This window comes from Topomyia yanbarensis, chromosome 3 (assembly GCF_030247195.1).
Source record: "Topomyia yanbarensis strain Yona2022 chromosome 3, ASM3024719v1, whole genome shotgun sequence".
Taxonomy (NCBI): Eukaryota; Metazoa; Arthropoda; class Insecta; order Diptera; family Culicidae; genus Topomyia; species Topomyia yanbarensis.
Genome location: NC_080672.1, coordinates 99528233 through 99554992, shown reverse-complemented (window position 1 = coordinate 99554992; position 26760 = coordinate 99528233). Strand labels below are relative to the sequence as shown.

Here is a 26760-nt window from a genome sequence, read left to right as displayed (position 1 = left end):
CACTACAATCCACTTGAAATTGATATTGTGATATGCACGGAAGCGTTTTAAGAAGTTATTTTTTTCACCAGCACATTGTAAACTACTTACTCAACAATAAGAGATCTCCAAGTGAAAATTTCATAGGTCTATAAACAATAACGACAAGTTTTTTGTATTAGAATGATCCGGTGAATGTTTTGAAATGAATCTTTGTGAATGAAAAAGAATGCATTCATTTGCGATCCTTTCTGCTTTCATTCAAAACACTACGTATGCGATGGAGAATGAATCATAGCCGGGCGCTGTCACTTTTTTCAGTTTTGTGTTTTGCTTCTCGCTTTCGCATCAACGCGTAACTCTGCACAAGAAGGGTTGCCGAGATTGGGTTTCACAGTAAGAGCATGTTGGTGGATGATTTCAAATTGATCGTTTCGTGAAATGATTTTTCCCATGCCTGCGTGGGAGTATTACCTAGGTAAGCTAATCTTATCTGGCCGGATCACTATTTATTGCAACAGTATTTAGACAGAATTTGCTACTTCTTCTCTACGATATATTTATTGGCTTGAAAACTACCGAGTGATAACACATTATACAGACAAAGAGTTATGATAGCGCGAGATGTTACAAATCAAGGGAAGTATTTCCTATTTTACGTATTGGATGATTTGTAAAATACAGGTATACGAGCGATTATAACGACCATTGAAGAGAAATACAAATGATTATTAACCTGATACACGGGTTGGTTCGCAATAACGGAACTTGAAATTAAATTCATAAAAACAGACGGCTGATTTTCAGTACGTATTGACTCGCGATCATCGATACTAGTCAGATTGAAGCCTTGTTGCGGCTGATTTTCGATCAGCTATTCCATCTTACGGTAGTGTTTTCTTGATTAAATCTGTTCGCACCCTCTCATTCTGCTACTATCGGCAGAAGACTGATAGCACCCAGTCGTCGCCGATCTAAGGACCAAATGTCATCAATAGACTCGCGTGGAGGCATGAGATAGGAGACTTGAGATCTAAAGAGATTAGAAAAACAAAGAAACAACATGCTCCGTCCGGAATCCGAACTCAGCTATAAGCTTCTACAGGTGAATTGAAACTCCAAACGGGACATGGCGTCCCACTGGCAATATAATCCCTTTAGTCATAACTATGTTATCTCACCGTTTGACGACCAATTTTCATTAACTACGTAGTTCTAGTATCCTAACTACATCCAAAGCGTCCTATGAAAATATTTTGCACATATTATTCAGATGTATTTAGCAGCCAAATTAGTAAAAGAAACGAATCATTTCAGTACGTTGAAAAAATTGTGCTTGTTTAGCATTTTTCTGTATTTAGGAAAGTTGTGTCATTATTTCTGTGCGTGTTGTTAGCAGTCCCTGTTACCGATTACCATCGTGAGTGGTTGAATGGTGTTACAGAAATGGTACACAGGAGTCTCACGACTTCCAAATCTTAATTTCTTTGCGTACATATTCCAAAATCACGATTGAACAAATTAGTTTTAGTTGAGTAAGAGGAACATCATCTGACAAGTTAATGAACTTATTTTCGGAATATCATCGATTTATTCTTTCCCTTGATGACATTCACCATTTTCGGTTTTAGTAAAAAGAGAACAACAACCTTCCAATGAGTCAAGAAAATGAGATACAGTAGGTCGGAAAAATAACATGCTCGTGTTGACTAGTGCCTTCTAGTGGAAGAATCCCATACTAGTCGATATACCACCTCGAAGATTTTGATCTTGTGAGCAACTTTGCCGAATGACTGACTCGCTAAAAAATCAGGAAATTGAGATACATTAGGTTGAACAACTGACATGCTCATTAGCGTCGCCTAACGGTAGTTTTCTGAAGCAGGCGTTATACTATCTCATAGGTTTTGATATGCTTAGCAACTTCGTCGAAAATACTGACTTTCTAAAAATTCTAGATCTTGAGATACAGTAAACTGAAAAATAACATGCTCACAAGCGCCATATAGCGGTAAAATTTTATTTCAAACTATTTTATCTTTCATTGAGTAGCTCTTGATCTTCTGAACAAGTTTGCCGAAGGAATAACCCTCCGCATAATCGAGATCACGAGATATATTGAACAGAATATTGTTTGGTGGAACTTCCCACATCGCGCGTTCTAGGGACCATTCATAAATTACGTAACGCAAAAATTGCCCAAAATTGACTCCCCCCTCCCCCCATGTAACAAATTGTCACAAATTTCTCTATCCCCCCCTCTCCTATTACGTAAGTTCCCAGAAAAAAATTGTTTTCTTCGGTGAAAACATGTTACGTAACGATCTAGCTAACTCCCCCTCCCCCCTATGTCACAACTTGTTGTACCCCCTCCCCCCCTAAAAGCGTTACGTAATTTATGAATGGTCCCCTATTGGTCTGGTTTTATCAAACAATTTCAGATTGTATTGTTGCACTTGAGATACATGAATGCACAAAAATGATTCTATCTTGTCCAAAACATGATTTCTGAGGAATACATACCGTCATCGGGGGTTATTTTACGCCAAAAAGAGAACGTTTTGTACATTACACTCAAGAACTACGATCACCCAATTTCTCATTTGAAACTGTTTGATGTTTTACATATGGAGAAGTACCTCCACAGTCAGTGAAAAGAACTTTTGGAAAATCAAGATTGAACATGAGATATAAGGGGCTAAAAATTACACCAAAAAGTTTTTTTTTCCAAAATCATTAACATCTTGATTTATTGTTATGGATTATGTTCGTTATTTATGTGTGAATGTCGTGCTCGTAAAAATAAAAGGGTATGTTCCAAAACCGCGTACCATCCTTTTAATAACCTTGTTTTGGAGAGTCAATAAGTCCTACAATGAAGAACAGCAAGGCGAATTAGAAATGAAATTAAAAACAGCAATGAATTAGACAACCTTGTTTTAGTATTTTTCTAAAAGTAATTAAATTGTGTTCCAGAGTGCAAAGGCTTTTCCAACAGAAACGCGAATGGTACTGTTAAATTTAATGGTCAGGTCAGTTCATCCATTTTTTATGAGATATCCATTTCCAATGTACTGAGGACCTTTTTGTTTAGTAATGTTTTAACCATAAGGATATTCGCCTACACTACAGAACTATTCACCGCTGCTCTTTCTGTTATTCCACAACAAATTGCTTCAATACACATAGTTTAAATACTTCTAGAAACGATAGCGTTTTTATATTTTTGCAACTACATTACTCAACTTGCAAATTATCGATTAGCGTTATTTTTCAAAACAGTCAAACTAGTACGCTAATAAAAATTTGCTTTGAATTAGAATCAAATCCCAAAATATGAGTACATTTTAGATCAAATATACATATTGTGTAACATAGCCTTAAGTAAAGCATGGCGTAAAGTAGCCCCAATTTTAAATAAAATGAACATATGGTCACCAATTACCAAACAATCGAAAATACGGACAAAAAATACAAACACAAATAATTGCATCACATTACCAGGTTAATTTTACGAAATCTATATTCTCTTATCTAATAATTTGATTAGTATATCATACTTTCCCAAGAGAACTTAGGTTACAATGCCTTTTGTGTATATTTTATATTTCAGTTTCATCGCCTACGCCTACTACGTTTACTTGCAAGCAGGGATGCGAACGGTACCGATAAAATACATTTACATTTGCACAAGCCGTACAACCCGCTACAGCGACGCATAACTACTGCTCTTGCCAGAACGGTAGCCAAACCGAGTACGCTTTTCCGTATAGCAGTAAGATATATTGTTGGTTTGCTGCTGTACTCCGACTGCTCGGTGAGAGTGTGGCGTAGTGAAGTTTGTTCTCTCGCTTTGTACACTTTTCTCTGCATAGTCAAAGGGAGAGGCCCGCACACAAAAGCGTTGTTGCCGATCGTGGCGTGAATGAACCACTTTCATTGTCGTCGTTTGTGATTAAAAATATTAAATGGATTAAAAATATTAAATAGATTTAAAATATTAAAAAGTGTAAAATAAGGAAAGAGAAGCTGTACCGCTCGCGTCTAGTGGCTGCACTGCGGGCATTTTTTGTCATGTTACTGCTTTCCGTACAGGCTGCCGTACAGTGCTGGGCGTCCATACTAGCGAACGACAGCCGCGTCGTATGAGAAAGAAGAATGTAGGCAGAAAAAATACAACTGTAGAAAAGATAGGAATTTTGCATCCTTGCTTGCAAGCATTTTCTTAAACTTATATCCAATGTTTATATTTGTGTTGAACCAGCATATAACACTATGTTTTGCTTTTGTCAAAATATAACGTTAAATTGGAACTAGAAGTATCATTCATTAATTTTTGGCGTAAAGTAGCCTCCGTGGCGTAAACTAACCCCCGATGACGGTAGTGGTTTGGCATTGATAAACAGCGACCTACACGATTCGATACGCACGTTCTCCGCAGTTGAAGATGCCGCTTCGGTGCAACAGCTGGAATCGATGTGGGCAAGCGTATTCTAGAGACAACTACGGTACGAAGGGCATATGGTAAGGTAAGTAAGGTGTGGGATGCGGCTGCGAAGGCTGGTGGAGTTGCATTCAACAACATGCTCCTCAAGGGCCTCGATCTACTCATATCGCTAGTGAACGTTTTGTTACGATTCAGGGAAAGCAAGATAGCAGTATGGTCCAATATCCGAGAGATGTTCCTGAGAATTCTTATCTGTGAGGAATATAAGTGGTCACAGTGCTTCGTATGACATAACTGTCCGTCGGATGAAGTTCAGATATACATAATCAACGTCGCTATGTTCGAGGAAATCAGTTCCCCTTTCACGGCTCAGTTCGTGAAGAACAAAAACCCTCTCGAATACGCGGAATCATATCCCAGAGTGGTAAACGCGATCATCTACAACCATTACGTGGATGATTTCCTTGACAGTGTCGACTCGGTAGAGGAGGCAGTACAGCTTGTCAAACAAGTGCAGTTTATCCACACAGCAGCAGGCTTCGAGTTCGGCAAGATCTATGGAGTAGATGGATGGAACTGTACGAGATGATTGATGAAGTGCAAGTACCGCGTTGCTTCTTTGGGAATTCTACGACAATCGAGAATCACGTGTTCGCGGATGCTAGCGTAGCGGCATGCGCGTGTGTAGTTTTTCTGAGGATGGCACATAGCGGCGGAAGTTGGTGTTCGCTAGTAGCAGCAAAAACTAAAGTCGCGCCACTTCGCGCGCTCTCAATCCCGCGCTTGGAGTCGGAGGAGATTGTAGACGTCGAACACTTTTCAAGTTAGAATCGTTTATTTCGAACGATGGCATACGTTTTTTGGGCGATAAGAAGCTGGAAGCAGATTGGGAGTAGTAAACAACGAAGACAAAATCCAGATCAAGACGATTTCGTGAAGGCAGAAGAAACCCTTTGACGTCAGGCACAAGAGCAGGCATACAGTGAAGAACTTCATTAATTAAAACCGGTGATAGCGTTGACAAAAGGAGTCCACTGCGTTCGTTGCTTCCTTTTTTCGATGAGCAAGCAGTCACCTGAGTAAGAGGTCGGATTGGAAACGCGCCGCATATTCCCTACTCGGCAAAGTATCTCGTAGTATTGACTAGGGAACATCGTATAACTATTCTTTTGGTAAATTGCTACCACCAACGGTTCCTTCACGCCAACGGAGAAACAGTGTACAACGAACTACGGCAGAAGTTTTACATTCCGAAACTTCGAGCGCTCATACGCAAAGTTGGCAGCAGTTGTCAGTACTGTAAGGTACAGAAATCTGCTCCAGTGCCGCCGCAGATTGTACCACTTCCCAGGGAACGCCTAACTCCATTCGTTCGGCCGTTCATGTACGTCGACGTCGACTACATGGGAAGCTTTAAAGTCAAAGTCGGCCGCAGCGTGGCGAAAAAGTGGATCTGCTTGTTCACCTGTGTTGCAGTACGAGCCGTTCATCTTGAGTAAGCGCACAGTCTTTCAACATCCTTCACCGTGATGTCCTTTAGGAGGTGCGCCGCTGCAGGTCTTCTCCGATAATGGCACGAACTTTGTTGGAGCCAGTCGCCAGTTATCGGAAGAAAAACTGACACTTCAGGAGATCGTCGTAGACAGCGCAACACATTTACCAACGCACACACACACAGTGGCACTTCAACGTTCCAGCAACCCCGCACATGGAGGGACCCTGGGAGTGCATGGTCAAGTCAGTAAAAGTCGCGGTGAAAGCTTTTTCTGACAGTCACCGCCATCCTAGCGACGAAGTATTGGAAACGATCATGACGTAGTGAATTCGCGGCCGTTAACCTACGTTCCGCTGGAAGCTGTAGGCCACATGGTCGGTGTTAAGTCAGACCGGACTAAGTGACAAAATATTGATTTCGAGAAAAACGGGTTTAAAGTTTGAATCGCACCATCCTTTACATTATGATTGGAAATTAATTTTTGCCATAATTCTTGTTTATTGTTACATAATTCAAATCTGGCAACAGTCGATTGTAGCTGACGATTTTCTTTATCCAGTGTTATCATTATCTCATTTTTTGATGTTTTGCGACTTAGTCCGGTCTGACTTAACACCGACCACATGGCACTCACGCCAAACCATTTTTTTTCTTCATAGCTCGAACGGGATCATGGGTCGTCAAACGGTGGGATAACAAAATTCTCGCAAGTTTCCTATCTCATTCCTCCACGCGAGTCTAAGTCTATTGATGACATTTGGTCCTTAGACCGACGACGACTGAGTGCTATCAGCCTTCTGCTGATAGTAGCAGAATGAGAGGGTGCGAACAGATCCAGTCGAGAAAACATTGCCGTAAAAATGAATAGTTGATCGGAAATTAGCCCCAATACGACTAAGGGGCCGTACACTAATTACGTAAGGCTTTTTTAGAGCTTTTCATAGTATACTCTCGGTAGCCGGCTACCCAGAGTTTAAAAAGAACCAAAAACTAAACAAGATCTTCTTTTCGAGTGATCGTGCACTCGAAGACTAACTAAACAACTACCTAATAAAATATGCTTTACAGGTCGCATCGCTTGCTTGGAGCGAATCCTAGACCTGATACCCCTCCAAACTACCAACTCCGCGACACCTACGGAAGAGTCTGATGAATCGTCGTCCTTCCGTTAATTAGGTGGAGCATCAACACTTCCTGTCTACCTTATCCTTTATCCTCCCCCGTGAGCGATGGAGATGGGGGCGGCCGGCAATGATGGCTATCATGCTGTTGAGGTTTTAATATGGGTCGGATTGGTATGAATTCCTACTTACCATTTCCTAAGCAACTCTTATTAGATAATCAATAGTCAAACATGATGAAGTCAGTGTGCAATCCGCCAAAACCATCGTCACAACGCAACGCAACGCAATAGCTCGAACGGGATCATGGCGTCAGCAAGTAAACCTGTGATCAAAGGGAACATTCTTCGGGGCAGCTGGAAACTCGCTCAGCATATCACAGACGAATTCTGATGAAGATGGGTCCGAACATATCTCGGAACGGGGCGACCTAGTCGTCATAGTCGACGAACATGCGAGGAATCGATGGGAACGAACGAAATTGATTCGCTAGTTGGACCAACTGACATATGTCAGAAACACTCCAAAGGAGACGTCAGTAATGTAAATGCGTTTGTTGTTCGCATCTCTAATTCTTGTCAGTTTGATTGTCTAAGTGAATTTGACATGAGATTTCGACATTCAGATGCTTTTTAGTTGGACAATGGTCAAACTATCGGAGGTCCAACTAAAAAGCGGTCTACACGCCACCGAAAAACTACCTAAAATTCAGTACTTTTGACTCAATCTCGTGGTATCGTGCAGGAAGGTAAAATTAGGTAAAACGTGTTGAAGGTAGTTTCCATTTAACTACGGCAAAAATAATAACTCAACCTTGAGTTTAATTTACTTAAGTTTAAGTTGAATTGACCTAATTTTGAGTATACCCCAAACAACTTAAAAGTACCTTACTGCACGGAAGACCTCGACTGAGTCGAATCTCTCGTTTTGTTTTTGACAACACTGACAACAATAAGTGCGAAAGCGACGCATAGCAAAAAAGTACCTAAATTTAAGTTAAAAGAACTTATTCTGTAGGTTATTTTATGGTTGCGTGTAGTTAAAAAGTGACCAACCAGCGAATCACGACTGTAGTGGGAACGTCTTGACATACGGAATTATCAAAACAACACGTCAATTCAATGAGCCAGAGTGAGATGAAAGATATTGTAGACTATTTATAATTTATTTTACTGCAGATTTAAATAGTAAACCACGTAAGCATGTGGAAGCGCTGTAAAAAATAGGAGAATTGAGGTAGGACACTGTAATACTACGCATTTATGTTAGAAACTATATACTTACCTTAACCTAAATTTATTACCACAAATCTAACCTAAAATTACCGTTACTTCCTAGAAGAACGTGAAATTGCCCCTAGACCAATAAAAAAAGATGGGTGGGTAATGTCTGCGACATAACCGGAGAGATGTAGAATACATAAGGAACACGTTCTTTAAATATTTTGATACTCATTGGAATTTTCGGACAAAAGGTGATTTGGGCGAGGAATATTTCAAATTATTCTTTACAAAAATGATGGTGGTCCTGAAAAGGACCGGTTTTGTTGACGTTGTTGGCCTTGGTGAGGGAGATGGCTAACGATGAAATTAATTGTTAGCATGAGGAAGTCGCGTAGTACTGGCCAATGGAAGAACAGATAATAATTGATTCCTGAAAATCAATTTTTCTTTATTCATGTAAATTATACATACTTACAAATCTAACAGAAGATTCCTGATCATATTTCTGAATCATTAGTGCGAACATTGTGTAATTTGGTTAAGTACAATGAAAGTTACAAACTTTCCAAACTCGACCTTCTGTTCCTTCAGAAATATTGAAATGGGGTGTCTATATTAAACCGTTAGTCGTGGTCACAATAAAAAAAGATGGGTGGGTAATGTCTGTCACATAACCGGAGCGTCGTGATTTCAATTCGAGACGTTAATTTAAATCTAATAATATTCAACAGAATCACGTTTGAATGGGAAATTTTCAAATAATTCTCTATGGTAATGGTAATAATGGTGGTTCTGAAAAGAACCTTTGGTATCGGCGTTGGTGTTGATGGTGATGCGCTGGATCGTTGGATATTTTTGGCATGATAGTTACGTGCCTGGCGAACTGTTTTGTAGCCTCGAACAAAACGACAAGACTCTCTTCTTCGGGTACCATTACGGCTGAACTTTATAAACTTAGCTCGACTTTGAAATCCTGCACAATCTCACGAATCAGACACTAGTAGGGCCATTTTGTTTGCTACTAGCACGGAGCTGCACAAAAAAACCATTTAATGCAGTTAGTTCACGGGGGCTGCCAAAAAGCTTGAATAGAAGCATGCGACTTCAACGTTTCTCTTAAACACATGCAACAACACATTCGTTTTGGTAATACTGATAATAACAGTAGAAAGGAATGGAAAAGCAGTGGACGAAACGAGCGAGAGGATAATTTAAATTTTTGTTCCGTGTGCAAGCTACTTCTTTCCACACAACGTATTATGTTGCTTGTTGAAAATTTGCTACACACCTTAAAATGAAAGTTTCAGTTTAACTCTCACTAGAACACAATTGATTGGTCCTGAAAAGAACCGTTGCTTTTATTGTAATTTACGCCCACTCCCACAAACCGACCAAGTAGGCATCACTGGCTTCATTACGGCTGAGTTTTGTAAGCGTAGCTCGACTTTGAAGTAATACACAACCTTACGAACCAGACGCTGGAATGTTAGCCAGCGGATTAGTTGCTCCGTTCCCCTTTAGTTGGGGCGAAATACTAGCACGGCGACAGTTCCTGATCGGTAGTTGGTTGCGATGGGCCACCAGTAGCTGGGGCACTTTTGCGGACCGTCATCATCGCCAACTGCTTTCCTCCGGTGGACTGGCTGCTTGCTAGTGCTTGAACGAATACGAATGATGAGAAAAACCGACCGACCAATATTCATATATGAAAACACGAGAAAGCACTACTATCGCTCTCCCGCTCGTTTTCGTGCCATTCCTGTGCCTTTCCTTTCCGTTCGGCTACCAATACTAGCATAACCAAAACGAATATTCTGTCCTTCCTTCAATTTAGTGGCCAGTGCTAGCAAACTTGCATGTTCAGTTTTTCATTAACAACATTTTCAATATTTTCAAAGAATGTTGCAGATTTGAAAAGAAGGAAGGAGAAGATTTTCACAAATTGAAATTTTTTTGTCTTATTTGTTAGCGCTGATAAAGGCTATTTAGTTTGCTACTAGCAAGGAGCTGCACAAACTACTTTGCACGTTCTATATTTTATCAATACTAGAGAGGATCAATAAAATAATTCAAATTGTAATAGCGACATGCAATTGTGGCAACACTGGCCAAGAGATGGTGGGGGAACACGCACATTCGTTTTAGTTATGATGGTAGTAGCAGCAGAAAGGAAAGGAAAAGCAGTGCACGAAAACGAGCAAGAGAGGATAATTTAAATTCTCTTTCTTTCTTTCCACACATCGTATTTTTTATATAGCTTTCTGAAAATTATTTGTTATACACCATAAAATGTAAATTTCAGTTTAACTCTTATTACAACACAATTAATTGGTCCTGTAAAGAACCGTTTATTGTTTTATTGCGGGAGCATAATTCAGACGCACTCCCCGCGGACACGGTGAGCCACAAAGCACTATTTTGCATCCTCGAACAAACCGACCAAGTAGGCATCGTTGGCTTCTCGGGGCATCATTACGACTGAGCTTTGTAAGCGTGGCTCGATTTTGCAGTCCTGCACAATCTCACGACCCAGACGCTGGAACGATAGCCTACTCTGTTGCCCTTTAGTTGGGGCGAAATTCTAGCAGGTCGACAGTTCCTGATCGGGTTGCGATGAGTCACCAGTAGCTGGGGCACTTTTTCCGCCGTCGTCATTGCCAACTGCTTTCCTTCGGTAGACTGGCTGCTTGCTAGTGCTTGAACGAATACGAATGATGAGAAAAACCGACCGACAGATATTTATATAATCGCGTTAATATGCACTACTATCGCTTTCTCGCTCGTTCTCGTGCCGTGCATGAGCCTTTCCTTTCCGTCCGGCTCCTAATGGCCTAACCAAAGGAATATGCCGTCTTTCCCCCACCAACTGCTCTCGTCAAGCAACCCAATGCGAATAACCATAGGAACAAACATGTAGTGGACCTATATATAAACTTTTCATTATTTTATTGTTCGGTTGGTCCACCATTTTGACGGCTCTGTGCGGGATGGGCTGAAAATTTTCACTTTTCCGAGTCGTTTTCGAAAGATTTTTCAAAACACAATTTTTTGTTATTAGTGCATGTTATACATACTTCAAATTTTAATACAGCATAGAGGAACATATTTGCAACAAATTGGCCTAAAAATCAAATCATTCTGTTAAGTATGATAAAAGTTATTAACGTTCAAAATCTGACGCGGCGCCGCAGCCGATATTTTGAAACGGGACCCCTATATTGAAAGCTTAAATGTATTCTACATTAAAATAACGCTCTTATTTACTAGACAACACGTTCTATGGCGGCATGACCGGGAACTCTAGTGATATGGGGAAACTGACTCTCTGCCTTACACCAAAAATTAAGCATCAGATTCACGTTCCGCGCGTGATCGTTTAGGAATACACGCGAATATACGAACGACCACACGATTATAAAATCGAATTTATGCACGCGAAGTTATATACACGCTAGCGCAAGCGACAAACATGTTAACTTACAAGCGCTCGAGCTCTTCGCGATCACACTATTCGCAATTAGTGAACACTCACGCCAACCCACCCCTGTACTGCCCATGATCGCATATCAGTCCCATAAAGATAGGAAATCCCATAGAAAACGGGACAAATATGCGATCATGGGCAGTGCACTCAAACGCTAAAACTCAAACCTTCCTTGCACACACCATTACATGACGCACAATCCACACGCAATAATTACAGTTCTTTGCCAACCGGGGGAAGTGCATCTCAAGCGCAGAACTTATTTCAATGGATCTGTGTTGCCTGTGTTCAAGGCACCATAACTTCGTCCGTCTGATCAAGGATGTATGAAACCCGCTGGCTACTACCCTCGGCCCTAGCTGCCCATAAAGGTATAAAAAAATGCTAGCATTTATGATGATCTTCATTTCAGCGTACAAATCAAATACAATTTTACTATTTAATTTTACTTGCTGTATGTTCAGTTATGGTTGATACACTACGCTAATCTAACTCTAAATTTGCGTAAACACCGAACTACTCCCGTTGGACGCAATACGAAACGGGCGAGACCGAGCACGACCTCGAAACGGTTTGAGGTATGTTTTATCCTGGGTAAACTCGGCTGGTGTATATAGCGGTCCCTCAGTCTCTAAATAGATATCAAAACACGACATGGCTCGTTTTAGCTGAAGCGACAGGATCGTTTTAGGATATTTCGGTGCTTGCAAGTAGTTGGTCCAGTATTCCATCTCCTGAAATAAGATTAAAAAAGCCAAAATTGCCAACTTTTCCTGCTTGACACAACGTGCAAGTGACGGGACTTACTCTGACCGCAGCATTATCTGCTGCCGAATGCTTTCCATTCCAATTCAATGACAGAGACCATAATGATGTGCTGACCGGAAAATCACACGGAACACAAATATAACATTCCAATTTGGCTGATCCTCGAGTAATGATAGCGCGAAAATAGAGCTCATTCCCGGTGAAGTTATTACTCTGTTCAATAAATTTTCCTGTAACAATTGAAGCAACATATTCGGCATAGGATATAGCAGTCCATTGAACCAAAGTGCTAGAAATTCGAATTGGACTGTTGTTCTCCGTGTTGATAGTCGTATCCACTGTACCAGTTTCCAGCTCGTGAACTTGTTGATAGAGCCGAAGTCGTGCCTCCCAACGGATGCGAATTGCTTTAATAATAGTCGGGATTGTCTTTTGCCATTTGTCGCTGGCAGCCAAAAATTTTTCACCAGAATCAACAAACTCAATACCACACAATTCTTGAGCCCATTTGTAAGGCTTTCCAAGATCCTTCTCCTTCAACATCGGTATAAATTTGTCCATGTTGATGCCAACCTCTTGCAATTGAAATTTGGTCTTTGGATTTGGGCTGCATTCCCCGTTATCATCCGGGAATAACTCGTTCAGAATGTTTTCTTGAGACATTACATCACCAGCAGCCACTCCTGCTACTTCAAAGTTGATCAACGAACATTTAACCGTTACGAAACCTGCATTTGGAAGGTACTGGAAAGTAAGAGCCAGTGATTGCTGTCCTTCCTTGCTTTTTATCGTAACGGTAACGCTTAGTGGGTGTGGTTTGACTAAGGCTTTACGCTTCTGTTTCATTGGATCCTGTTGTTTGCTCGATTTGCGTCGATTGTAACTACCTCGAGTCTCTCTATCTGTTTCAGTATCCTCGTCCGATTCGCAATCTAGATTACCGGTTATTTCCACCTGACGAGCTTCATCCTCGTCACCCTGAACAGACGTGGACAGCATTTGATCTGAAATAAGTTCCTGTGTTATAAAGCAATTCCAGTACAATAATTAAACTTACCACTAGCTTCTCCGTAGGCTGAAACATTAGCGTACATCATGTACAACGGTTGTACCAGCAGTCGAACAGTTTTCTGTACTTCCCAACCCTTTTCAATGGGCATATCCAAGGCTTCCTGCAATGGTCTAGTCGCAGCCAACAAGTCCTTCAATCTTGGAGCTAAAGAATCTAGCCGCTCCGTCTTAGACACAATTTCGTCTGCAACTTTTGCTTTAGAGGCATGTAACTCATTGCAAAGGGCATCTAACTCTTTTCGTTGCTGCAACTCCCACTCAAGTCTTGCAATCCGGCGCGCATGTTCGTCGGTTTTAGTTTTCTCAGGACGCGAAATTGAATCAGGAGCTTCCTTGTAAAACTCCTCTTCCGAAACAAGCTCAATCTCTTCGTCCTGACTTTTGAAAAGATAGCACCGCTGAACTTCTTTTCTCAAGTGTTCCGCTTCGTATAGCAAATTTTGCAACTGTAGTCGATTACTATCGACCCTCTGTTTTTCCTTATGTAGTGCTTCCTTACCATCGCGAATCCGTACTTTATCTAATCGATTCAATTTTTTCAAAGCGACGAAAGCAAGCGAGCCTTCGATTCTTTTTTCAGAGATCTTCGCTTTTGCCTCCTCGGAACTATCCTTTTTCAGAAGAGCTATCTCGTCGAAAAGTTTCCTCAAATCGTCACATGTGCTGTGGAAAAGCTGCGCATCTTTTTCCGGTGATCGTTTGGCAGCTTCTTTCTCCTCAAATGCGATAGTATTCTGTGTCGGATGCATCGGAAGGAAAAAAATTATGAAATTAATATCGGTATAAAATGTAAACAAACAATAAACGAACGACAGCTTACCACGTAAAGATCCTCCTTTGAGAGCTTTGTCGGGGAGGAGGTTTCGTTGACGGAAGTCTTTCTGCGCTTTTTGTCGCTTACCTCACGCTCGTTCGATTCGGTTTTATTGACCATATTCGGGAGATTTTTACGTTAATATGATAAAAAATCACGAAGCCGAATAACACAGAACAAGCTACACGGTTAAATAAAACAACCTGCAGAAAAGTTCTTTTAACTTACTTTTGAGTTGTGCGTCGCTTTCGCACTTATTAGTGTTGTCAAAAACAAAACGAGAGGTTCGACTCAGTCGAGATCTTCCGTGGGGGAAGTTACTTTTGAGTTGTTTGGGGTGAACTCAAAATTAGGTAAATTCAACTTAAATTTGAGTATAAAAAACCTATCAATGAGTTGTAATTTTTGCCGTGGTTAAATGGAAACTACCTTCAACACGGTTTACCTAATTTTAAGTTCCCCCACGATACCACGAGATTGAGTCAAAGGAACTCAATTTTAGGTAGTTTTTTGTTTCCGTGTATTTTTATAATGATCTGTCAATTTCATCCATGGTGGCCAGATTGTATTTCAACGTTTTTTTTGTGAAAAGTGCGATACTTACACGGTAAAAAAATCCTCACGTTGATGGAAAGTGATTTGCAGTTGATTTCGCACTACCTGCCCAACATTTCAATGCGATGTGTCAATCTATTGGAATAGATTATTTCAAAGCACTATGAAATCAACAGCAAAGCACTTCCATTAGAAATGTGTTGCACGTTGCTTCTGATAGATCTTGCATTCAATTATATAAGCATTCCTTACGGGATATACCAATATAAATATTACCTGAGAACAAATAATTGGGTTATCAAATGAGAAAAAAAAAACTTTTTTATTACATGCATCGATAAAGCTGATTTTCGTGAGTACATGTGTTTGTAGTCGGTTAAAGACTTTAGTGTTTTGGCACTTTTGACAATTGTAATTAAAGATGGAACCACTCGAATTCAATAGATCAGTACAGTGGTGCGAATTCAACGGACATTCATTTCAATTTAAAAATCATTTTCATTAAATAGCTTTCAAAAACCAGATCATTTTGATACGAGTTATGAATCCTAAGAAAATCATTGCTATACGGCTTTTTTAATACATGCGAATGAGGGCTTCGAAACGCAGCAAATTAACCTAAAAATTTGGATTCTAAATAGTAACAATGATTGCTGTTGAAAAAACCCGGACGAAATTGGTGGTGTAAAACGGTAGTTAATGTAAAAAACGTAAAGGCGATACTTCAACGGTGATAGGTGGGCGAAAAAGTAAACAATCACTAAAAAAGCGGGCTTTACACGTTCAATATTTTTGTCAACACTAGACAGTATTGACTAAAGTATTGTACGTGTAATGAAAAAAAGTTGTTTTGACAATGTACATTTCACATGGGATTGATGTATTGAATCAATATCGTCAATACTCCTATTGACAAAAATATTGAACGTGTAAGGGCCGCTAAAAAGAGGCGATACTATCATTTTGTCGATTTAAATAGCAAAAACAAATTTTAATTTAATAATTTCAAATACTTTATGATGTTTTAGTTTCGATCACTGAATCATGCAATCTAGGATGTAAAAAACACAATAATTCTTTAAATAGGAAATAAAACCAAGTCTGGAAATATTCACTGTTGATTTTCTTTGAATGGTTTTACCACAGAGAACAGACGTCCATCTTTAGCATTCAACTTGTGTAAAATCTCTAACGGTTTCGAAGGTAGTTGGGATATCCAAACCAGGTGCGCTACTGTCTTCATGTTTTTTGTGGCTGAGTTCGACAGAATTGGCAGCGGTTAGTCCTCTACCCAGTCAAACTAGTCCGGAACCGGTTCGGACTTCCAGCATGAATTCCAGCTCAAATGCATCAACCGATAGAGTCGGAATCGGTTGTTTTCTGTGAGCAATATTCCATACTTAATCCATTCGGGATTTCAAACCAGTTTCAGAATGGATTTGACGGATAGCTGGGATAGGTTGGTGTGGCGGCGCTATTGTTTATCGTATATTAATTCAAATGTTTACACACGTTTTTTAAATATCTTTGTTCGATCATGGATGTCTGTTCTCTGTGGTTTTACTGCTAGTATCGCATTTTTAAGAAAAAGCGTTGATTTTATAAAATTTATCGCTAGATTCACTGAAAGTTTATCCAACGACGTTTATCGGTAGGTCGTCTACACTGAGAAATAAAAATATGCATAGTTAGCATACTTTCTATTCCCGTCTCATTTATTCTGCTGTGATTTTTATGCATTTTCTAGCATATACTTATAGCACAGAAAACAGACATATAAGCTGAAACAAACTTTCCCGAAAACCTGTGTAAACATTTAAATTAAAATATGTTGAAAAATTACCATCGCATACAGGTTCGCATACGTGAGTCAACATTGTATCAAAGTTTGCACACAAGTCCCGTATAGCGATTGTTGGCCGATCGAAGCGCCGGCTAGTGGCAAGTTGCTACTGGTTGTTTTCATTTCAAAGTGACAGTTTTATTTCTTACACAAGTATAATTATAAGTTGAAAACTTTATTTGTATGTCAGTTCTCAGTGCTTATAGTAAGCATTCAATGAGTGAATAGCCCGAATACGTGCAATGCATAAAATTTACAGCAGAAGAAACAAGAGGCAGATAGAAAAGTATTCTATCGATGCATAAATAAAATTCTGCGTATAGGTAGGTATTGTCACACTGGAAATTATCGAAAACACAAGATTTGCGAAACTACTTTTAAGTTTCAACCTTTTCAGTACCGCAATATTATAACAATATAATTGGAAAATCGCATTAAAGGGACATCAATAAAATACACGGGTACCAACAAATACTAACAAATCGTTTCATATTCTCGCTCAGGTACCCGAATAGAAATGTACAATAACAAAACCATGATTTTTACTGTGACAGTACAGTAATTTTACAATAATTTACAGTAAATTCTAGTGTTATTCTGCAATACAAAAACAAGAAACTTTAAAGTTTCTACAGTAGATTCGAATGTAAAACCGACTCTCAGTAAAAAAGGGGGGTGGTTATGTATCTTAACTTTAAAAAAAAAATTATTTTTCTCCATACATTTTTTCTTGAATACAGTAAAATTTAATGTGAATTTACTGTATAATTTTTTTGCTGAACAGTAAAGTTGATTGTTACATATAATAACTATAATATTTATTGTTTCATGATTGTTTGTAGGGTAAATGCTATTGTAAAATTCTATCCGAGTAGTGGAGAAGTCTAGGGGCAGATCACTTGTGATGCATTTTTAAAAATCAGCGAAATTAAATGCATTTAAATGGAAATTAAATGATTTTTTTTTTCAATTTGATGCAAATTTGTTATACATTCTTAGAGTGATCTGCCCTAGGAGCAGATCACTTGTGATGCATTTTTAAAAATCTGCGGAATTAAATTCATTTCTTTCCATCAAAATAGAAATTCGTAATGCATTTTGCGTTGCGTGCAATGTATTTTGCGTAGCGTGTAAGACGTCAAAACTCTGCAAAAAACAGCCCTATATTCAACAAAACATCGAACAAAGTGGATCAGCGTAGGACGATTGTTATGTATTCTTTTCTGCGAGGGAGTGCAAAGTTGACGAGTCGAAAGTTGATGCAAAAATGAAAATTAAATGCATTTTTTCTATAGAAAGTTATAAGATGATGCAAATTTGTTATATATAACAAATTATATTTGTATACATTCCTAGAGTGATCTGCTTCTACACTGAAAAAAATCCAAACGTTAATTCTATTTGCTTCAAACCGCTTAAAATTCATATGAAGAAGAAATGCTATTGTTATCACGCGCACACATACCTTCTATGTGTCAACTGTATAAACTATGTATGCATACACATAAGTTATATGTGCATATTGTTATAGAATGGGGTTTTATGTGGCTAATAGTTATGAAATGTGAATGTAAGATTAATATTTCTTGTAAATACACACATTAGGTTTATGTGCCAGCAAATAGTGTCTATATGCCTCCGTTAATTGCAAAAATCTATGTGTAAAATCAATAGGCATAACGTTTACTTTTTTTTGAGTGTAGGAAGAAGTGGATAAATCCATGGACTGTCAATTCATGAAAAGCACAATAATATTATTGTGCTTTTCTTGAATTGGCAGTTCATGGGTTTATTCACTTCTCCGCTACATGAGCGAGAATAGGAAACGATTTGTTAGTATTTTTTGGTACCCGTGTATTTTATTGATGTCTCTTTAATGCGATTTTCCAATTTGCGGTACTGAAAAGGTTGAACTTAAAAGCAGTTTCGCAAATCTTGTGTTTTCGATAGTAATATTTGACCAATCCTGTCAAATTAACAAAAAAATGATTGTGTAGGCTATGGTTGTGCCAGTAAAAATTTGTAGTTTTCGGAAGGAATAAGCATCGGCATAGGTTGATCTTTTCTTTTGTGAATCTGATGGAACATTATGATCGGTAGGTCTGGTCACCCTGCTTTCCTCTAAGGTCACGTTTCCAAATCAAATACATTAGTTGAATTGGAAACGCGCAAGTTTTGTTTACGATTGTTTCTGAAGGGCATCAACGAAACATTTTCCCAATCAGAGAGAATGAGAAGAGAGACGAATAGTAAAGGTCAAAGGTGAAGCCAGATCTACACGGAAAAATAGAACAACCCACAGAAAAGTTCTTTTAACTTAAATTTAAGTACTTTTGAGTTTTGCATCGCTTTCGCATTTATTAGTGTTGTCAAAAACAAAGCGAGAGATACGACTCAGTCGAAGTCTTCCGTGGAATAAGGTAAGGGCTGTATATGAATTTTCGACGGAATATCGAGGTAAAAAATGTGTTTGCTGGCGGAAGAACAGTGAAGCAATTACAGTCGTGATTTGCTGGTTGGACACTTTTTAACTGGACCGCTTCTTAGTTGGACCTCCGCTAGTTGGACCATTGTCCAACTAAAAAGCATCTGAATGTCAAAATCTTATGTCAAATTTACTTTGACAATCAATCTGACAATTATTAGAGTTCTCGACAAACATATGATTACGGCCTAAAAGCCAACTGTCAAAATCCACTTTGAATGGAAATTCCAGACAAACCGTTACTAGTCGAACACAGTTCACAACAGTTTATGAAAGAGAAAACTTTTCACTTTCGTTTACTAGCAACATCTGTGATTGGCGTGTAACGGTTTGTCCGGAATTTCCATTCAAAGTGGATTGTGACAGTTGGCTTTTAGGCCGTAATCATATGTTTGTCGAGAGTTGTGAATAGATGCAATTACACCACATTACACTACTAACGTCTCCTTTGGAGAGTTTTTGGCATCTGTCAGTCGGTCCAACTAACGAATCAGATTCCTTGGTTGGACAGAGGTGTGGCCCAACCAGCGAATCACGACTGTATGATTTCTCCTCGACGGAAGCGGAAGAGCGAGGTAGAAATTTAAAAAAAATGCTTAGTGGGAGGCCAGTAAAACAATGTATGAATACTTCTTGACGGATGGGTGAGGTAGAAAGTAAAAAAAACTATTGTTTGAATTCTTCTTGACGAAAGGGCGAGGCAGACATTGATACAGTCGTGATTCGCTGGTTGGGCCACACCTCTGTCCAACCAACGAATCTGATTCGTTGGTTGAACCGACTGAAAGCCCTAATATATCCCTATAGATATTTTTGTAAACAGATGGGTCGCTTTTTATTCAGCTGCAGAGGGAAATTTCATGAACATATAAATTGATCCCGATTTTCACCTTTCCTATAAGCAATTTCAAATGTTTTATGCGTTGAAAGTATAGCAATATTTAAGAGAATTCAGCAAAACAAAAGCTTGTTTACAAATTTTGACCAATTTGACCATTTTTACAATTAAAAATTAAATTTTCATTGCTCTTATTTTATTTATGCTAATAATAAGTTTGTTTTAACTTATTTATCGTATAAATAACTTGACAGATTGACCAAAACATGTGTATACAGTCGTGATTCGCTGGTTGGGCCACACCTCTGTCCAACCAACGAATCTGATTCGTTAGTTAGACCGACTGACATATGCCAAAAACTCTCCAAAGGAGACGTTAGCAGTGTAATTGCCTTTATTCACATCTCTAATAATTATCAGATTGATTGTCAAAGTAAATTTGACATAAGATATTGACATTCAGATGCTTTTAGGCAGAGGTGCCAGATTTGCAGATAATTCTGCAAATTCGCAGATTTTTAATTTAAGCAGCAGATTTTTTCGATGACGCAGATATTTGCAGATTTTTTAGTTTGGTTGCAGCTATTTGCAGGTTTTTTTAGTTTGGTTGCAGATATTTACAGATTTTTTAATATAAAGCATTTTGGTTACATTAGCTTTCCTGACATTTCGACATAGATTTTTCATTAGGGCTTAAATCGCAAATGTAAACAAACTGCGTTTTCGCTATTACGACATTATGCAACAAAAATACTACAAGATTGAGGTGAAAATTAGTTAAAATGGTTTTTGGTTCGATGTATAATTAAAGAAAACAAAACGGCGAAACATGCATTTTCTTCGAGATTTCGACTTAGGCCCTTCTTCTCATATGGAATATAAAGGCCAAACTTACATTTTTAGACAGAAGCGGGCGTACGGTTATTATTCACAAATAAAAGAATAAACGGCGATTCTGTTATATAAATGATAAGCAATATCTACTATGATCATGTCTACTCGATAGTTGTTGCACATAAACATTCGAATATTTCGATATTTTCATGAAATTTGAAGAAAAGATTCACGCGCCCTTTCTTTTACATTGGGTTTCTATGCGCCCATTTGCTGAGCCCTATTAAAAGGTATACTGTCAAGCTCGCCCATTTACCCAGCCCTACCCAGCAAGACAGAGTCAGTTTAGCCCATTTACCGCGCCCTTCTGAAAATTATGTACACGGTTTAGCCCTTCCGCAAATGGTGGTTGCTGAAGGGCGAAATCACGACTGGGATGCAAATTGGGCGTAAGCATTTTTTTAGTTTCTACCCACTAAAAGCACATAGGAATTAAATTCTTTGTTATATTGTCATAAGGTTTAACGAAAAATGCTTCCGGAAAAACACGGTCATAAAGTAATTTATACCTACAATAAAAACTACATTTAGAAAACCTTCGCCGAATATTGAAACTGATTTTTCTCCATTTGAGTACATTGCGACTTAGGCCCTAATGAAAGATCTGTGTCGATTTTTTTGTTCTTCTAAGACTTCTCGACAAACATATGATTACGGCCTAAAAGCCAACTGTCAAAATCCACTTTGAATGGAAATTCCGGACAAACCATTACACGCCAATTACAGATATTGTTAGTAAACGAAAGAGAAAAGTTTTCTCTTTCATAAACTGTTGTGAACTGTGTTCGGCTCCCGAATAGAAATGTACAGTAACAAAACCACGATTTTCACTGTGACAGTACAGTAATTTTACAATAATTTTCAGTAAGTTTCATTGTTATGCTACAATACAAAAACAATAAACTTTAACGTTTTTACAGTAAATTTCAATGTAAAATAGACTTTTACAGTGAAAAAGGGGGGTGGTTATGTATCTTAACATTTAAAAAATCAATTTTTCCCCATACATTTTTTTCTCGAAAACAGTAAAATTTAATGTGAATGCACTGTATCAGTTTTTTGCTGAACAGAGGAATTTATTGTTACATGAAATTTTTGGGAAATCTACTGTGAGAACTTGGCATCGAACAATGTTGAAACAGTAATAACTATAATATTTATTGTTTTATGATTGTTTGTAGGGTAAATGCTATTGTAAAATTCTATCCGGGCTAGTAACGGTTTGTCCGGAATTTCCATTCAAAGTGGATTTTGACAGTTGGCTTTTAGGCCGTAATCATATGTGAGTCGAGACTTTTAAAATTATTATTGCAGACATTTGAAAAAAGTACCTGGCATCTCTGCTTTTAGGTTGGACAATGGTCAAACTAGCGGAGGTCCAACTAAAAAGCGGTCCAGTTAAAACGTGTCCAACCGCGAATCACGACTGTGCATCCGCAAAGGCCACACCAACACTAAGGACAGATGGCACCAGTGGGGATGGGAAACAAACGACAATTGTGACCTATGTGACGAAAAAGAAGATCTGCAACACCTACCCTACTACTGTACCAAATACAATAACGAGAGGTCTGAACACCCCGTACTGGAATACTACAAACCACTAACGAGAATCCTAAAAGAAAACAACGAGGCGGAATTGAAACAAATTGTAGCATTCATCAAAAAACCAAAATTGAAATATAACGTCGAAACGACCACGTAACACCCAGCAATCCAAACCCACGAACAAGACAACCGGTGGCGAGATGGACCGTGAGCGGTTTAGCCGTCCGCAAGTGACACAATAAAGAAAAAAAAATCACGACTGTAATATAATGTATAATTCATAATTCATTGATTATATAAAGTAATTGTAACAGTGTAATAGATCGAGTAATCAATAAAATCATGGTTATAAAATATCTTGCAATAAAACAGAGTAGCATCCTGACTAATGTGGGTTATAAATAAATCCAATGTAGGAATTTAATTATTTGTTCTGCATGTATTTACAATACACTTCATGGTTTGCTGGTGATAAGAAACGTAAAAAGGTAAACACCAAAACACGCGCACGCGATATATAATATACCTAGGTACAAAGCTGCATTTAAGCGAAGTTTGAATTTTGTTTAATAACGAGATATTCGTTTTATATCGAAGTGAAAGGTGCCGTTCCATGTCCTTACTCCCATTCCATACGAGATTAGTTACAAGTTACGTAAAGCTCATACTCTTTGGACGTGTTCTCACCGGAAACTTAACCCGTCAGCGATTCTCAATATTGGCGCCACTAGCCAAAATGAACCTTGAACATTCAAAAAAGATAGCTGCTTTCAAGGCGGTCGATGAGTACGTGAAGGACAGCACAGTCGTCGGTGTCGGTAGTGGATCAACGGTTGTATATGCGGTTCAGCGCCTGGCCGAACTAGTCAATACTAAGGGATTAAGCGTGATCTGCGTTCCTACGAGCTTCCAGTCGCGCCAGTTGATCATCTCCAGTGGACTAGTGCTGGGCGATTTAGAGCAGAATCCGAAAATCGATTGTGTTATTGATGGTGCAGATGAGGTTGACGCGGATATGGTGTTAATTAAGGGAGGCGGCGGTTGTCTTCTGCAGGTAATTATAGGAGGTAACACAGTATGGTATTGTTTTAATTGCATTTACTTTTAATACAGGAAAAAATAGTAGCCTCTTGCGCCAGTCAGATGATTGTAATAGCTGATTACACTAAAAATTCCGTAAAACTAGGCGAACAGTACAAAAAAGGGATACCAATCGAGGTAGTCCCAATGGCGTATGTTCCAATTAAGGAGAAAATTTTGTCCAAATATGGCGGAAAACTGGTGCTTCGTATGGCTGTAGCAAAAGCTGGCCCGGTGGTGACGGATAATGGAAATTTTATTCTGGATTGGCATTTCCCTGTTGATAAGGACTTTGATTGGGACAGCGTAAACCATGACATAATACTGATTCCTGGCGTTGTGGAGACTGGATTGTTTGTCAAAATGGCAACGAAGGCATACTTTGGTTTAGCAGATGGATCTGTCGTCGAAAGAAGCGCTTGAATGCTGGTACGGATTTTTCTTAAATGATGTTTATTTCTAATAAGTCCATATTAACGTTATTCGCTTTTAATAAATAAATAACAAAAACCAAACAACCGTTGTCAATGGGGAGGATGTATACTAACTGTATGGCTAGCTGATGTGGTATACAGGATTTAAAATGATTTTTTGTTACGCTCTGGTAAAAGCGATTCCTTGGCGTAGTTGAAAAGCGATAGAAGTCCCAGTTTCTTTTTGCTGGAAAAATAATTCGTCACGATGTCATTGTCACCTGCGATTCAAAATAGTTATGTTTCTCGCTCTTATTTGAATTTTAAATTTGGTTATACTTAGCAAAGGTGTTCTTTCGTTGCTCGTGGGTAAAACGTTGTCATTGGCAGATAATGAAACGAAAAGGGCAAATGGCACTAACCATAAGCAAAGTGTGAAATATGCCATCACCTGAAAATTATAAGGAATAGTTTCAGAACGATGATCTTATACAGCATTACGACGGATTGGTTTTTTGAACGAACATGGTTCGATTCAATTGAATTCCCATTTGATTTGACTATCGTAATTGAGAATGCAAAACACATTCGTTCGAAAAAGCAATCTATCGTAATATATAATAGTGCTGATAGTTGCGATCTACGGTTACCTCCGTGAAAGGATGATGTTGTTGTTGGAAATAGATAAACGCCAAGTAGTGATTAACCAATAACAATATCACAGCACCCAAAAAGCTCAGCGACAAGAATTTTACATAGGGGAAATTTTTCAAGATGACCACATGTAATGCTTGTGCTCCCATGCCACATAGAAGCATTGTCCAGGAGAACTGCTCAGTAAAGATAAATATCACATAGAGCAAAACTGATGCGATCACCATCCATGTGATTATCCTTTTTGCTGTGACGGTGTACTCTTCCACTAATTCTGCTAAATAATAGAGTCCGGCAGCTGTAATTGAAAAAGAAAAGCGGGAGAATATAATGGCAGATTTTAAAGGAAAGCTAGTCTTTCAATAACCAAGATCAGAACAAACCAATCGACACCGTCACAAAGCAGATCTGCACCAGAAGCGACGCATAGCTGAGAAGACTTAGAAAAGTCATTTTTGCTTGCTAAGACTGTTGCAATCCGTACTTTTGGTCCACCTTGCTCTTAGCAACCAACCGGTTTATCTGTCGCGACTAAAGTACGACAACGCCAATTACGGATGCTAAAGCTCCATTTTCACGGAAAAACAATGTTCAATTAGTTATCAGATTTTTTGATGACAAAATGCGATGTGGAACAAAATCTATACTATGTTGAGGCAAAAAATAGCGACAAGCGCAAATTAATCCGTCTAATGTGGTTTTCGTTTGAAGCGAAACTGAGTCAGTTCCTAACCCCAACTGCTGTCAAAACGTATGAACTGACAGCAGTTGGGGTTAGAACCTGACTCAGTTTCAGGTTCAAGCGAAATCGCCATAAGAAAAAACAAGAAATGACAGCGAGAAATGTCATATAACCCCTTTGGAAACATATTTCAGCATAAACCGCATAAACTGCGCTGATCCACTTGGCATACGTGAACGACCCAAAGTTCAAACGCCAACATGTTTATGTGGCAACTGGCATACAATAATATTGCAATACATAACGTTTGTTTTGATTTTTGTTATCAGCAACTAATTTTATTTTAATAAAACTGAAACAAAGTGCATGGCAGTCAAGATGGATCAAAGCCGGTCTTAGACGTCGGATGACAGAGCAAATAAAAATAAAGTGCATGGAACAGTAAAATTATGTTAAAGAACACATTAATTTCAATTGCATCTATTAGGAGATGTTCTACTTCGAGCTACGTTCAGGGACAATCACCAGCTCCGAGTATTCGTGAATACTTTTATTACATCGATCATGAAGGAATGGTAAGATCTCGTTCAGTAAGTAAGCATTGGTTCACAACAAGAAATTCTGTAGGAGTCTACATAGCCTCACAACCTTTAAGTAACTGATGTTTTTGGCTTTCAGAGAACAAACTATGCTTTACCAATTTAATCTTTCTTTTATCAATGGTATCGCAGTAATGTAATGTGGTTTCATTTTAGCTGTTTCTAGATGATGCTCGCATCAAAAATTTTACGTCATGCTTTAAGGAGAAAAAGTTTCTCGAATTTTTCTTCAAACGAATCCGGTTGAACGATGGCGAGCGGTATCGAGAAAGTTTTCCTTTCCTGTCACCATGTGGCCGTGAGCGCAACTACATTCGCTGTGACGATGTTCCGGTCGTGTTTACTCACGTATTTCAGGATTCAAGTGAGTTACAAAAACCTCACTTTTAAAACAGACACCGTTGTTATGAAGCCTTAATTTGTTTGTAGATGGTATCGATCAGCTGTCCTATGCACATGCCGGCGACCTTCTTGCTGTACCCTGGGAGCCCAGTCGGATATGCATGTTTCCCCTCAGCGGCCGAGTCTACCATCCAGCACCAGAGCGGTATGGATCGATTGGCTTGATTCGATCCAAGCTAGCCATTGAATTGAGTAAGCACCTTAGTTTTCTTGAAGGGGAAAATAATCCACCGACGCACTTTTCGTGGAAACAAGCAACTTACGAACTGGATAGGGAGTGGTGGAAAAACACTTACATCAGTGGGAGAATAGATACAATGGAATAACTTTGGTCAACTAAATTAGTTTTTAGCTAGCAAAAAAGT

General features: G+C 38.9%; 4 protein-coding genes across 6 annotated transcripts; 2 read left to right on the top strand and 2 right to left on the bottom strand.

Annotated features, from left to right (window-relative positions):
* Window positions 1-11155: 11155 nt before the first annotated feature.
* On the bottom strand, window positions 11156-14618 carry LOC131691223 (THO complex subunit 5 homolog). The gene is made up of 4 exons (XM_058977453.1): window positions 14409-14618; window positions 13575-14322; window positions 12557-13521; window positions 11156-12483 (listed from the first exon to the last, which is right to left on the bottom strand). Exons 1-4 carry the CDS (start codon window positions 14520-14522, stop codon window positions 12244-12246), a joined length of 2067 nt encoding a protein of 688 aa, XP_058833436.1. The 5' UTR covers window positions 14523-14618; the 3' UTR covers window positions 11156-12243.
* A 7764-nt stretch (window positions 14619-22382) lies between these two features.
* Window positions 22383-24157, top strand: LOC131689320 (ribose-5-phosphate isomerase). 3 transcript variants are annotated; one of them, XM_058974324.1, is made up of 4 exons: window positions 22384-22955; window positions 23042-23095; window positions 23163-23619; window positions 23679-24157. In XM_058974324.1, exons 3-4 carry the CDS (start codon window positions 23179-23181, stop codon window positions 24066-24068), a joined length of 831 nt encoding a protein of 276 aa, XP_058830307.1. In that variant the 5' UTR covers window positions 22384-22955; window positions 23042-23095; window positions 23163-23178; the 3' UTR covers window positions 24069-24157. The 3 variants fall into 3 exon arrangements, with proteins under 3 accessions (XP_058830306.1, XP_058830307.1, XP_058830305.1); XM_058974323.1 differs by having other exon boundaries at window positions 22383-23053; XM_058974322.1 differs by having other exon boundaries at window positions 22384-23095.
* Window positions 24076-25427, bottom strand: LOC131689323 (protein TEX261). Its single transcript, XM_058974326.1, has 4 exons — window positions 25096-25427; window positions 24709-25010; window positions 24398-24509; window positions 24076-24339 (listed from the first exon to the last, which is right to left on the bottom strand). Exons 1-4 carry the CDS (start codon window positions 25163-25165, stop codon window positions 24224-24226), a joined length of 600 nt encoding a protein of 199 aa, XP_058830309.1. The 5' UTR covers window positions 25166-25427; the 3' UTR covers window positions 24076-24223.
* A 226-nt stretch (window positions 25428-25653) lies between these two features.
* Window positions 25654-26721, top strand: LOC131689322 (UPF0598 protein CG30010). The gene is made up of 3 exons (XM_058974325.1): window positions 25654-25969; window positions 26150-26357; window positions 26423-26721. Exons 1-3 carry the CDS (start codon window positions 25844-25846, stop codon window positions 26719-26721), a joined length of 633 nt encoding a protein of 210 aa, XP_058830308.1. The 5' UTR covers window positions 25654-25843.
* The last annotated feature ends 39 nt before the right edge of the window (window positions 26722-26760 follow it).